Raw genomic sequence first — 12,921 nt, forward strand, 5'->3', positions numbered from 1 at the left:
AAATGTAGAATGGATTTATCAACTCAATTTAAAGGCACAAGTTGTTCTGCGTTATTTTTTAATGGTCTCTTTTTGTCTTCTACAAATAGCAATGGACAAAACGTGAGGTTTTCGCTCAAACGAAAAAATCAAGGCCATGATTATACGTTGTAAAATGCAGCAACCTTGAAACATTGCGTGCTTTAACTGACTTTCATGTCTGATGTCCACAAGCAACCGCCATACAGAAGGCGAGGTTCGTCATCCGATTTGTGAAGTTGTTGCGCATCTCAAGCCCTGTATTCATCGTGGTCGTGGCCGTGATATCGTCATATCTTGCGGGTCAGTTTCAGTTTTGCCATATAATGAATTTACTGCTTGTAACATTTTGTTGAAGTGATAGTGTTATGCAGAGCTAATCGACCGTGATGCTTTAATTTCTTTACAGTCAGATTCACTATTTTCACGGAAGTGGTAAAATTGTCTGCTGAGGTAGGGGGACTGCAAGCACGTGTACAGGAGATGGGACGTAAGTAGTTTGCAATGACTTGAATAAAAAAGATACCATGTTTCTGTATCTAAGATGATGCTAGTAGATGCTGTTATGGTGGATATATGACTTACGGATTATTACCTTCGCCCAGAACTTAATGTCTTTGTTACTCCGTGAAGGAGGCCATGACCTCCGTCGGAGTATCAAAATCAACGAAACCTGAACAGTTGTGTGTTCGTAGCCGTGAGTCGCGATTCCTTTGCTGCATGGGGACGTAGTTTGGTACGTTGTCTGCTAGTGTGGTGTAGTTGATGCACACGGTTCTTTTTATACCGTAGCTATTTTCTTATGTCATGTAATATTTTAGCAAAATCCCTATTCTGATGGAATGTTGGTACAGGCCATGTATTCCGTCGTGATGTGCGGTTTTCTCAAGCAGATGTGTCGATCATGGTAGTCGCGGCATGGCGGACCGCCTAAAAATTGCCGATGTGTTCGTAGCTATACGATCCGTTGGTTGCATTGGTGTGTAGTTTGGCATGCCTTTTCGTGTTTTTTTTTTACACCGTAGCAGTTTTTAAAGGTAAAGTGCAATATTTCACCAGGATACACTCCAACTTTTGAGATGTGGAACAGTCCACACAGCTGTTAATAGAGCAAATTGTGTTTGGCCTGTCGAACATTCCTCCAGATCTTAGTCACGCTTATACCTGATGTCCAAGCAAATGTTTCATTTTGGGTGTCTGTGTATAGCAGCGGCCGATTTTGTTTCAGAGTTTGAAAGAGAATGGCCCCAAAGGGAATTGACGGATCGTCATAATTTTGGTGTGGTGTACATAGATTGTTGTATAATTATGGACGAAAGTTTATGCATCCACTGCATTTCATGATTGGACTCTCAAACATGTGACATATGTAACTGATGTAGAGGGGAATATGGATAGACAGTAATTATGTAAATGAGATAATTTTCATAATTGATAAGAAAACCCTATAATTCCTTACTGGTAAATGATGGTAATTCAATTCTTATGTCATTTGGAAGTGAAGTTGAAAAAATGAACACTTTTAGATATGAACCATGTAAATCAGGGCATCGTTCACATTATCTATGAGGATCCACGAGCACAGTGATTACTTCACGGAGATCTGTGTCCTACGGATTCTTGTTAGCGTTTGTAACGGCGTTTGTCTTGTGGTAAACGTTTCGCCAGGAAAAATGGGACCAATGGTACCACATGGTCCTGTGTCTGTCGGGCCTCCCGGACCTCCCGGAGAAAAGGGAGCCATGGGGCCGGCTGGTCCTGTGTCTGCCGGGCCTCCTGGACCTCCGGGAGAAAAGGGGTCCGGGGGGCCGGCTGGATCTGATGGAAAGGACGGGCCACCCGGACCACGTGGACCGAAGGGAGCCGTCGGGCCGCCTGGTCCAGCCGGCATGTCAGCGTCTCCAAGCTCTACCGAACCGGCTGAACGTACGTGTAATAAACAAATATTCCACCATAGCAGTGTGTAATAATCATTTATAATGTTTGACATTTAAACCTCTCTAAGCTCTTAATTTGGTTTTTATCGTTGAAAACAATTGAACCTCCCCAAAAGCGAAAGGAATAACCGTCCAGTGTCTTTCTGTGTATAAGATGTTAATCTTTCTTATAGCATTTTGTCCCGGAGGTTACACAAAGAAGAGTGGAGTCTGCTTCAAAGTCTTCGAGAAAGCAAAAAACTTCAACGGAGCGGCCACAACCTGTCGTAAAGACGGCGGCACCCTCGCCATGCCCCGAGACGCTGAGATCAACGCTTTTCTTGTCGACTTGTACACGAATGTGGACGATTATGGCTTCTGGATCGGCCTGCGCAAGCAACACGGCCGTTTCGAGTGGGTGGATGGTTCTGCTCTGGGGACGTCGTTCACCCCATGGGCTCCGGGAGAACCGGATGGTGGGGGTTGCGTTTCCTACGCCAAGGCCAAAGGCCGGAAAGGCAAATGGGAAGTCCTGAACTGTGACATGTACTCTATTCAGTTCATCTGTCAAGTCACTCCAACCAGGTACGTCATGCAAGCCTATCATTGATTGGAATCATTCTAATAAAGATGCTCATTAGTATACTTCTGACATTATAACTGTGAATTATGTCAAAATACATAATTCTATATTCCTTCTAAACTAGTTTATCTTTCCTGCAGGACCCGCTAACCGTCCGCAGTAGAACTCAACGCGGTCTTACTGAAATCTGGAGTCTGATTAAAGAAGTACTTCTTGATGTTCTTATACATTTTGTAACAGAAAAGCCAAGTGTGATTGTGATGAGAAATTTCTTAATTTAATTTTCACATTTCACTGTATTTTTAAGCGGGCTGCCAAATATTTGACGACCTGGAAGCTCCAATCCAACATCTTAGATTTTATTAGAGATGATTGTTACAGAAGTCGTGACACATTATTTGGCACATCCGTAACCTGTCAACATAGAAGAGTTCCGTGGGTTATACTGTAGTATATACATTTCAACCGGAGAAAGAAAAAACCCAAAGACTTGCGCATGATCATGATCATTACAAGATTAAAAGGTAATCCACTTAATGCTTACTCATCTTTGAGAAAATGAAAATGTGATATGCCTCTGTTGTACAACACGCAGCAAGTTGATTTCTTGTTTCAAATGTGGAGTCAATGATGAATGTGAACAAGAAGTTTGGAAACTGATAAAGGTTTGTCATTGATTATACATGTACAAATAATAAAAAATATAATGTCCTCGTTTGCATTGATTATATCTGATGATGATGACCTGGAAGTACCCAAAGTAACTGGCTTTGCATGAAATGGTAAACGTTTTGTACACAGCAATTAGTCATGATCAAGTTTAACAATGGTGATGGCAAACTGACACTACCTAGCGGCGTTCTGTATGCATGTGTTCATACATGTACTGTCAACTGTCGTTCGAGCTTGAGCGGGCGTCCAGTCCGTCTTCGTGGAAATTTTCCCACGTCGCAGGTACCGAGGCGTTCCACTTCTTTCTTGAAGCTGTTCTTGATCGACCGGACGGTGCTCTCGTTGAGTTGGCGACCGACTTCTGCTGACATGTGGTCCGCCGTCTTTTGAGGCCCGACCTCGATGCACATCTTGGCGATTTTTGCCCGCTGTTCTGGGGTGTAAGTACCGTAGTTCCCGCGCTTCCTCTTCCGGCTTCTTGCCTCTGCCATCTCCGCAATCACCTTCGCCACCTCCCTGTTTGCCGCTGCGGTTGCCTCGGGATCCTCCGTGTCCTCGGGGTTGGGCAGTCCATACGTATTGGGAACAGGAAAGTTGGGCCGCTCTCGCTCTTTTTTAACCTCCTTGGTAGGACGCTGCAACGACGGGCTCGCCTTTTTCAGCCACTTCAACATGATGACGCATGGAAAGATTTCGCACTATGAATGAAGTTGGCAGTGAGACCACTTCTTATATGCTATGCCCTCTACTTGTCTGAGTTAAATGAACGTGTGAACAGTCGGCCATCGGTATGTTTTTATGTTTGAGTGCTGCATTGTTAACCGTCGGGGAGGGGAAAGTGGAAATGATGAAAAGGATCCGGCGGGTTGTCTGTCAAAGCTCCCGAACACGTCTCTAAACTTTGATTGCCCTCAATACTCGGCAAATTGATTAAAGTTGTCTGGTCCGAAAAGATACCGACATTCTGTAATATTTTCAGAAGACTTGTTAAACCGCGCGTGCCCTCGGAATGATATATGTGTCACTGATCGCTTCTCTGTAAACGCGCTTCAACACATCTCTATTTTATATTGCCACGCGTACTCGGCAAATGAAAGCACCGCGGATTCTTCATTGCCAGAAACCACGATCACCGAAGTCATACTAAGTACCTAACTTCATATAAATATCTAGTTGTCGGGAAGTGAAGGTACTGTATGTTGTAAAGTGATGTGATAGCCAGCAGCTGCCATAAATATATCCGAGTTCCCCCCGCGCGGTACCAGACGGCATTATAAAGAACAGGGACAGGGAGAATACTGACGTTTGATACGACAGTCATTTCACTTCACTTCCCCACAACTGGACATTCTTATGAGCGTCATGTCAGCGATCGTTATGCAAATTCATTGTCTAATGACTTGTATAGCACATATTTCACAACCATGTACCAGTATGATGCAAAGACAACATTCGTTATCATATAAACCAACACGAAAAGGCAATTGCTAACTAGGCATTTCTATAATGCCTGGATAGATGGTGTGTTCAGCACCAAGGACAGGTATGCGTATAGATTGTGTTGAGCCCCAGTGTCCTGTATGTTTGTGTAGATGGTGTGTTCAGGGCCAGGTATGAGCATAGGTTGTACTGTACCCTAGTGCCTGTATATGTGTGTAGATGGTGTGTTTGGCATCATGGACAGATTTGATTATTAGTTTGTAGTGAAGGGACTAGTATATCACTAGAACTTCAGTATTAAGATACAACCTATGAAGCTAAAGAAGACAAAAAAGAATTTTTTAAAAGTTTCACATGGTATTTTATTCCTTAAAGTTTAACACCAAGTATCTCCAAGGCTTTGTCATCTGGGGGATATTTAAAAAACTTCCTACAGTATCACTCCATGATAAGGCTTCTGATTACACTGATAAACTACGGTACCATGAACAGAACAGTTAAAGTGACATATACTGTAGTTTGGCATCATGTACATCAATTGGGGTATGATTTATGATACATTTGTATGCCTTGTGTTATGGTCTCCTGTTACCATCAGCCAAAACTTTCACACACCTTTTGACCAAATGCAGTCATGTTTGTCACATTCTCAGGCATTGGTCATCTGGACCGGTTGCTTGCTGAAGTACTGACAACATACAAATGGGAGGCACATGTTTGTTGAACTGAAACTGTACACACAGACACACACACGTGCATGCAGACACAGTCATACATACATTGTCAAATGGCACATGAACGGAACATACAAACAGAAACACATACAAACACATGCATACACGCACATGCACATACACATACACACACACACACAGCAGTGTGCCTGATCTATGAGTTTGTTGAATTGTAATTCCTGATACAAATATGTCACTTGCATTCTCGTGGTATATGATGTAAAAATGGGATTCACAAATATCATTAGTGGCCATTCTATGAAAACGTCTATATAAAGAAATGGCCTTTTATTCTTACAAAGTCAATATACATTGTACAAAAAAGAATACATTAGAGTCTGTTGGAGACTCACTGCTTACATATTACAAGTTCACCTTACTAATATCATCTACCCCCTCCCTAAAAATGAACTTACAGTCACCATTCCAGCACACTTTGATACAAAAATTAAAATAAAAAAAGCTATAGATATGAAATATGAAATATGAAAGTTACAGAAGGAAATTTCTATATCACTTTACACAACAAACTCCTCAGGCCACACGTCAAATATACCACAGAAACTACATAAAAACTTTTTGTGACAATTAGAATTAAAATTGTCTTGCTACCCAAATGGAGTATGAATTGATTCAGTCAAGACTTAATCAACAAGTAATGACTGTTTACCAGGAAAACATAACAAATGATCTCAAATGACTATAAGATGCTGCCCTGATAACATCTCAGTTAAGGTTTCATTTCAGGGCTGCATAGCCTGGACTTGAGTCTAGCAACTGTCTCTTCCAGGGAATAATTCTGACACAAGATGAGTACAGGAAGGAAGGATGTGATCCCATTAGCACCACTGAGTTTGTTTTCTTCAACCTCTCCAAATTTTGTAAAAGAAAACAAAGTAAGGGAAAAATATTTGTTGCCTGGCAAGAGTAATGCGCAAAGTTTGGCAACCTCACATTGGGTAAAAGCATGCAATTGCTAGAAAATTTGCAACAAAGCGACTGATGTAATAAAAAAGAGACAAACCTTGGGTATAATCGGGGCTTGCAGTTGACATTAAAATCCTAGTACTGACTCAGAGATTTTCACAATAATCCATAGTGTTTGGCATAGTAACTCCACTTACCAGGAGGTAAGGTTCAGACCCAAAATCAATTTGCACCCAAAACACATTTATGCTTTTCAGCCATGATAGTAACATATTTTGCAAGGGCAGCAAAATGTGAGCAATGCAAAGTCTCAAAACCCTTTTTTTGGTGTGAACTCGCTGTCAAGTAAGAATGCATTAAGACTTTCTCTACATGTACCTATAGAAGCTAAAATTTACTGTATCTAAAATCTTATATCCGTAGTTCAGCTGTTTCCATTTGTAAGAAATATAAGACAGACTGTAAAGGCAGAGAGCTATGTGAAAGTCTACCAGCTCTCATGTAGTGGGACAGTCACTAGGAGAAATACAGCGGAGATTGTGTAGCACCATTCCTGCAGCACAGAAGCACCCGGGAACACAGGCCTGTAGACACTTATCTGTGCTGGAGGAGACACTATCACACGTCTGCGGACACGATGGGCCACACTCGTCATACTGGAAACCTTCTGGGCATGAAATGCCTGCAAATAGTCAACAAAAGAGACAGAATGGTACTAGGAAACACTAAGAAGCAAGTATTGTCTACCCCAGGAAAACATCTCAAAGTACAGTCAAAACTGCCCTAAGAAGGCCACTCTGGACCAATCAAATCAGGTTGGTGTGACCAAAGTAGATACCCCCAGTGACCTGCAGTAATTGTGTGGATGGACCTTCCTGTTAATCTGTGGTTACGCTCCCTGCCACTCTACTGCAGCTTTAAAATACCTACAGACACACAAGCAAACACACACACACACACACACACACACAAACACATTGAAAACTACATGTATACGTACATGTACCCATAGGTAATGATTTGGTCATTTTACAACAACTAACTATAATTTTACATTAGATGACAACATCATACCACATAAACTGTTGGTCCTCCAGTCCAGGATAACTTGCTGTTTTGCGGCTTCGTGAGCATAGGCTGACAGGATGCCGCACAAGCAGCGGTCCTGCTCCGGACACGCGCACAGGTCATATCTGCACGCATCGAAGAATGGCTCAGGGGCCATAACTCGATGGGCAGGCTGGAAGATCTCACTCTGTAAAGAGAGAGAGAAAGAGCATCAGCCATGCATAATACACAGGTAAAAAAAAGTACAGACATACATTCATGGTACAGTCTTGACAGACACATCTAGGTGAGAGGAAGCTACTGACCTTGAGAATGCTACACTGTCTTGTAGCCTCCATCTGTGCAACTAACGAGACACTTTCACAAGGCTTGATCTCCTTCCCATAACGACATGAGCAGTCTGGCCTCTCTCCAATCTCCCAGCTGTTGCCAAAGTCAGAGGCAGTCAGTGCAGTATTCCCATTGGCCATCCTGAGGGACAGATAGACGATACAGAACTATAACAGAAGACTGAGGACAACATCTACAGTATGTATAGTTACAGAAATACCAAATACAGGTACAAACAAGTGTACATGCATGACAACACAATAATGGAATGATAAAAATGAACTTCTGAACTGCTGAGAGACAAGATGTTCTGCTTTTATATAATTATCAATAATTGATCTATTGCCTTCAATAAAACAGACCTCAAATCATCATCAGGATAGGCATTGAAGTCCCCACACAGGCCCTGCAGCTTTCCCCTGTAGGACCCCGCAGCCTCCACCTCCACAAAGTGTTCTCCATCCCAGGACACCTTGATGCCGATGGCTGCAGTCATCACCACATACTCCCCTGCAGACAACGTGTAGGGGGAACTTAAACACTCTGTCACTTCCCCACGACAAAAGCGTGGGGACGAATCGGGCCCCCATGCTCTATTCATAATCAGTGCAACTAATATAGATAATACAATTACAACAGTTACAGCTTACTTCCAAGGGTGACATCCTTATGAACAGTATATGTTCCTAACCTAATTTACATGGAGAAACAATGACTAGTCATATGTACACAGATGTACAACTTTTTAGCTAATAGATGTAAAAAGGACCTGTAGTGTCATACCACGTCAAAAAGTTTAGTTCTAATGAGCATCATGATGACACCTTCTGCCTGTGTGAAAAGAAACTTGTGTGTGAAATCCTTTCCTTCATGTAAATCGGGTCTAAGTTGGCTGCATTATCATTCAATCACACAACAAAACTGTGAGCCCTTCTCAACGCAGCCTTTTCTGTAACAAGACAGCTGAACTTTGTATGATAATGCACGACCATCCCAACAATGCCCTCAAGTTCCACTCTTACAACGCATGTGACAGGGACCTTACCAGCTCTCTGGATACTGAAGACAGGTTCCACTGCATAAGGAAGTTCCACAATCTCCTTGTTCACAAAGACACTGTGGCCTGGCAGCAAGTCTATTGTGTTGCTGCCCAGGTGAATGGATACAAGCTGGGTCCATGACACTGCATATGTCCCCTTCCCATCATTCTGCAAGGAAAAAAATACACGCTGTCTGATATACTGTCTTCACAAGACTTCATGTCCCTGGATATTCTACACATGGGTTATTTTCAGGGATCAGGGTTACATGTTGCATAGATCACGTGTTGTAATGCAGAGGCTGAGCAGGCTTTTGAGGCATGGGAGGGGGGAACATGTCATGAGAAAGCAGGGAGACAGTAACGCGCTCCTGTCTTGTGCTAAAGTCACTGCCTGTCAAAGCGATGTCGCAGCAGGACTCGGATACATACCCCTACCGTGGTACTCGAGCCCTGCCCAGGGCATTCTCCCAGGAGAGGGACATACAACTGCCTCCGAGGAGCATTCTGGAGAGAACAAGCCAGATGAGACAAGTCTACAATTCTAGGGAAAGGAGGTGAAAATGTTAGTCAGACATCAAGGGCTGGTGGAAGATGAAGCACCTTTGTGGGACTATGACATCACAAGGGACCAGACCCATGTGACAGCACAAGGAACCAGACCCATGTGACAGCACAAGGAACCAGACCCATGTGACAGCACAAGGAACCAGACCCATGTGACAGCACAAGGAACCAGACCCATGTGACAGCACAAGGAACCAGACCCATGTGACATAGTCACCACACACTGGGTAGCCCAAATGTAATATTGAATCCCAGACAGCATTTTCCATATCCAAAGCATAAGTTAAGATTATACAATGAAACAAAGATATTCTTAATTATGCTTTTATAAAGGAAACGTCTGGGAAGTGTAATTCTTGCCTTGGATAGTTCTGTGTTAGTAACATGCACTTCTTGTAGAACAATACACAACATAGGAAATGGTCTAAGGGGAGTACATAATACATCGACCTGCAAAAAGGAAGCATTTGAAAGGGTGTACAGCATATCCCAAGTCAAATATGGGGTGATAAGTTTTTCAAATAATCTACCCTCATCTTGCAACAGATCAGTACATTCTATTTCATCCGTCAAGAAACCCGTGGGAACTTCCTAAAGCTCCCAAAGAGTCAGTTACATTTTGCATACCAGGAAATTTATATTAACTGATGTCAAGTAATGTTCTGCCCACTCTACATTACTTAATACAGATGTATCAAATTCCTAATAAATTTAAAGATGGAAAACACTGGATCCTAAAATTCCGTTGTTAACTATGCAGAACTAAGCTGTAATTTCTATAATTTGATATCAGATTCTACATCTCTACTTTAGCTACGGACATGAGCTGTCATTACTAGTATTTCCATTTATTCTTTCTGGAGGTATCCTCCTTCAAAGTTTCCTGGGGGAAAATGCCCCTACATTTCCAAGTCTGAAATAATGGTAATCAAAATATCAGTCCTCTTAAACAGCATTTTCCCACTGGGCCCAATAGTCAAGGCATCAGACAAAGGCAGAAAATTGAAGACAAGAAATGAGAGACCTCTTGACACCTTCTGGGACCATAGACCTAAACTTCCAGAAACATTTCTGGACAGATACTTTAAAAAAATATATACCTCCGTACATGGACTCCGAGGTGATTATCTAAGATAGTAAGAAGACCTACTTTTGTGAGACATCATCTTTGTTATTACCTGCACTATGATTTGAAATGTATTATCCACGCCATCTTCTGAGAGTATGTAGGTGCAGGTGCCCTGGAAATCATGAAAGCGCCCATCGAATGTTCGGTAATGGGGATCACCAAACACAATGCAGGTTCCAGAATCTGGGCAACAGAAAAACACAAGTCAAGTGAGCAAATTTGTACAGCTATAAGTCTGCATTAACTCATACAATAGAACAAAACAAGCTCAACTGTTAACAATGCAACACAACTTAGTCATTGATAGGCATAATGTGCTGATGTGTAGCAGGCTCATGACACATACCTGGCACACAGACATCACAACAGGCCTCTGGGACAGGGAACGGCATTTCACCCTGGTTACAGACTAGAGGGGGGCATGTCCTGGGTGTGCACTGATAGTCTCCTCCGACACACACACAGTCATTACACTCATCTGTCCACCTCTCACCCAGCAGGTACCGATCTCCCCGGTAGTAACACCACTCATCCACTGTGAACAATGGGGGCAACATGGGAAATAGTCAGGAACACTGAAGTTGGGAGAAGGGTGTTATTTTCTAATAGGTAATTTATCTATCAATGACTATGTAACCAGCAGACTTTTAGCAGAATTCGGTATGTCCTTGTGTACTTGTTGAAACATTCTAACAGTACTGAATGTCATCAGTTCTGCAGCTGGCATGACTTCTTGAAAATGTCTTGAAAACCACAACATAGTGTATGAACTTCAGAGGTTGACAGTTGACATTGGATAAAAAATTTCCTAATTAAATCTTATAACTGCAGCTCCAATCCTACATTTCTACACAATTCAAATTCCTATAAAATATTTCTTAGTCTGTTCACCATTGTTTTTTTCTGTCACTTACCTGTGCACTCCACACAGCATGAGCCTGGCTGTAACACTTGGTTCTCTATGTTACACTTCAGTAAGGGACAAGCAATCCTCTCACATTCAGGCAGGTCTCCTCCCTGATAGGTGATAATATTAAAAACAAGTACATAACAGCAGGTAACGACATTTCAAACATCCTGGAAGTACCTGGAGTTTTTGTGAATTTATTGGCACAGCACAGACTGAGAGTTTGTTGTGACAACACCTTAGCTGGTACATGTATAGGACAATAACTGTGTGGGTATAGTCTGTTTCTCCCAGCCTGTAGGGACACCATTTAGGCTGCCAACTTGACCCTAAGGTCAATCTGTGGTTACAACATATTGCATATTGAAATTTTCAATATGTCCTGTTAAGTTTTAAAATTATCTATGTCAAGTACCATGACCTACCTTGCAGACACATACAGAACAGTTGTCTCCTTTTGGTGTGAAGGTCTCTCCATAAGGAATCATCTCATTCTCAAACATACAGGCCAGTCCTGAACAAAATAACAACATTTCAAAACACACAATGTAGGAAAACACCAGCTACTGCTCCTTTAATTATGCAAAAGTTTACAGGAAAGGAAAAATGCATGAAGATCTCTGTCTGCATGATAATCAAAGTTTATAAATCACATATGATTCTCCAAACCTCGACATATTGGACAGCATTCCCCTGGGAGCCTTAGCTTCTCGTCAGAAGGACACAGTAGAGTGCCACAGGTCTCAGTCAGGCAGGTAGAGTTACCACTCTGTACAGGACAGGAGGTTTGTTTAGCCCCAATCAAACCAGTTTCTTCTCAAATCTACAAAGTATCTCCATCATACATGGAAGTGCACTTTACGGTGTACATGCCAGCTGTTTAACTACTTTATAACACGATTTATCATGGCACAAAACAATAGGCACAATACAGATACAGTAATCTTCAGAACACAGATTGCCTAACAGATTATTACATCTGGGTATGGGGGAATTGTTTTGGGTGTGTGCTTGCTTGTGTGTTTGTACAGTTGAGTGATGGCATATGGTGAGTACAAAGGGTTAAACACAGAAAGGTCCCAAAAGCTGGCCAGGATGGTCAGTGGACAAATTCTTAGATGCGAACAGAGATGAATAATGAATAGAAAATAAATTAGACAAGAAAGTCACAAAATCAATCATATTTCAAGGAGGTGTGAAACCTTTGATTTGTTGTCTTATTCAAAGTGTATTGATAGTGAGGTACCTCACAAATGCAGCTTGTGCAGTCGTCAAGTTTGAAGGACGTGCCACTGGGATGTCGGACTCCATCCATCTCACAGAAGTCAGCCCTTTGTATCTCACCTGAGGAACAGGTGTGAGGACAACAAGTCGGATCTGAGCACACAACTGCAGACACAGGGCATCTGCACAATTCCAAAAACAAGAGTTCCACGATCTCATACCTTCGCCAAATGATGTTAACAGTTATGTCCTGTCTCCTACCACCACAGCCACAACACACGTCATGCTAGCCGAAACACATACTGTTTAATGAAACCCAAAACGAACGCCCTGAAGAAGACTTTCATTTATAGATCTTTAACAGTTT

The 12,921-nt window shown here is 42.2% G+C and overlaps 3 protein-coding genes across 27 annotated transcripts in view; 1 reads left to right on the forward strand and 2 right to left on the reverse strand.

The window, feature by feature from the left end:
- Nucleotides 1-1,310: 1,310 nt before the first annotated feature.
- Nucleotides 1,311-3,019, forward strand: LOC109474868 (collectin-12-like). Its single transcript, XM_019775330.1, has 3 exons — nt 1,311-1,950; nt 2,129-2,519; nt 2,658-3,019. The coding sequence occupies exons 1-3, from the start codon at nt 1,584-1,586 to the stop codon at nt 2,665-2,667; spliced, it is 768 nt and encodes a 255-aa protein (XP_019630889.1). The 5' UTR covers nt 1,311-1,583; the 3' UTR covers nt 2,668-3,019.
- Nucleotides 2,856-3,955, reverse strand: LOC109474878. The gene has a single exon (XM_019775341.1). It carries the CDS (start codon nt 3,861-3,863, stop codon nt 3,393-3,395), a length of 471 nt encoding a protein of 156 aa, XP_019630900.1. The 5' UTR covers nt 3,864-3,955; the 3' UTR covers nt 2,856-3,392.
- Nucleotides 3,956-5,852: 1,897 nt separating this feature from the next.
- Nucleotides 5,853-12,921, reverse strand: part of LOC109474809 (kielin/chordin-like protein) — a 68,585-nt gene continuing 61,516 nt past the window's right edge. For 24 of the 25 annotated variants that reach the window (XM_019775181.1, XM_019775177.1, XM_019775191.1 and 21 more), the window contains 12 exons: nt 12,577-12,674; nt 12,000-12,099; nt 11,756-11,844; nt 11,338-11,440; nt 10,770-10,958; nt 10,473-10,606; nt 9,160-9,234; nt 8,734-8,896; nt 8,051-8,198; nt 7,664-7,829; nt 7,365-7,545; nt 5,853-6,972 (listed from right to left, as the gene is read on the reverse strand). In XM_019775181.1, coding sequence (XP_019630740.1) covers nt 6,788-6,972; nt 7,365-7,545; nt 7,664-7,829; nt 8,051-8,198; nt 8,734-8,896; nt 9,160-9,234; nt 10,473-10,606; nt 10,770-10,958; nt 11,338-11,440; nt 11,756-11,844; nt 12,000-12,099; nt 12,577-12,674 — 1,631 coding nt within the window. In that variant the 3' untranslated portion in view covers nt 5,853-6,787. The remainder of the gene's footprint in view (nt 6,973-7,364; nt 7,546-7,663; nt 7,830-8,050; nt 8,199-8,733; nt 8,897-9,159; nt 9,235-10,472; nt 10,607-10,769; nt 10,959-11,337; nt 11,441-11,755; nt 11,845-11,999; nt 12,100-12,576; nt 12,675-12,921) is intronic. The other variant, XM_019775168.1, reaches the window with a different exon arrangement.

The sequence above is a fragment of the Branchiostoma belcheri genome, unplaced genomic scaffold (assembly GCF_001625305.1).
Source record: "Branchiostoma belcheri isolate BF01 breed outbred unplaced genomic scaffold, Haploidv18h27 scaffold32, whole genome shotgun sequence".
In the NCBI taxonomy this organism is placed as follows: Eukaryota; Metazoa; Chordata; class Leptocardii; order Amphioxiformes; family Branchiostomatidae; genus Branchiostoma; species Branchiostoma belcheri.

Excerpts from the sequence above, each read along its gene's own strand:
- LOC109474878 (XM_019775341.1), bottom strand. The coding sequence starts at position 3,863 with ATGTTGAAGTGGCTGAAAAAGGCGAGCCCGTCGTTGCAGCGTCCTACC.
- LOC109474868 (XM_019775330.1), top strand. The coding sequence starts at position 1,584 with ATGAGGATCCACGAGCACAGTGATTACTTCACGGAGATCTGTGTCCTA. Across the intron at positions 1,951-2,128 it reads CGAACCGGCTGAACGTACGT|CATTTTGTCCCGGAGGTTAC; the intron begins GTAATAAACAAA and ends TCTTTCTTATAG.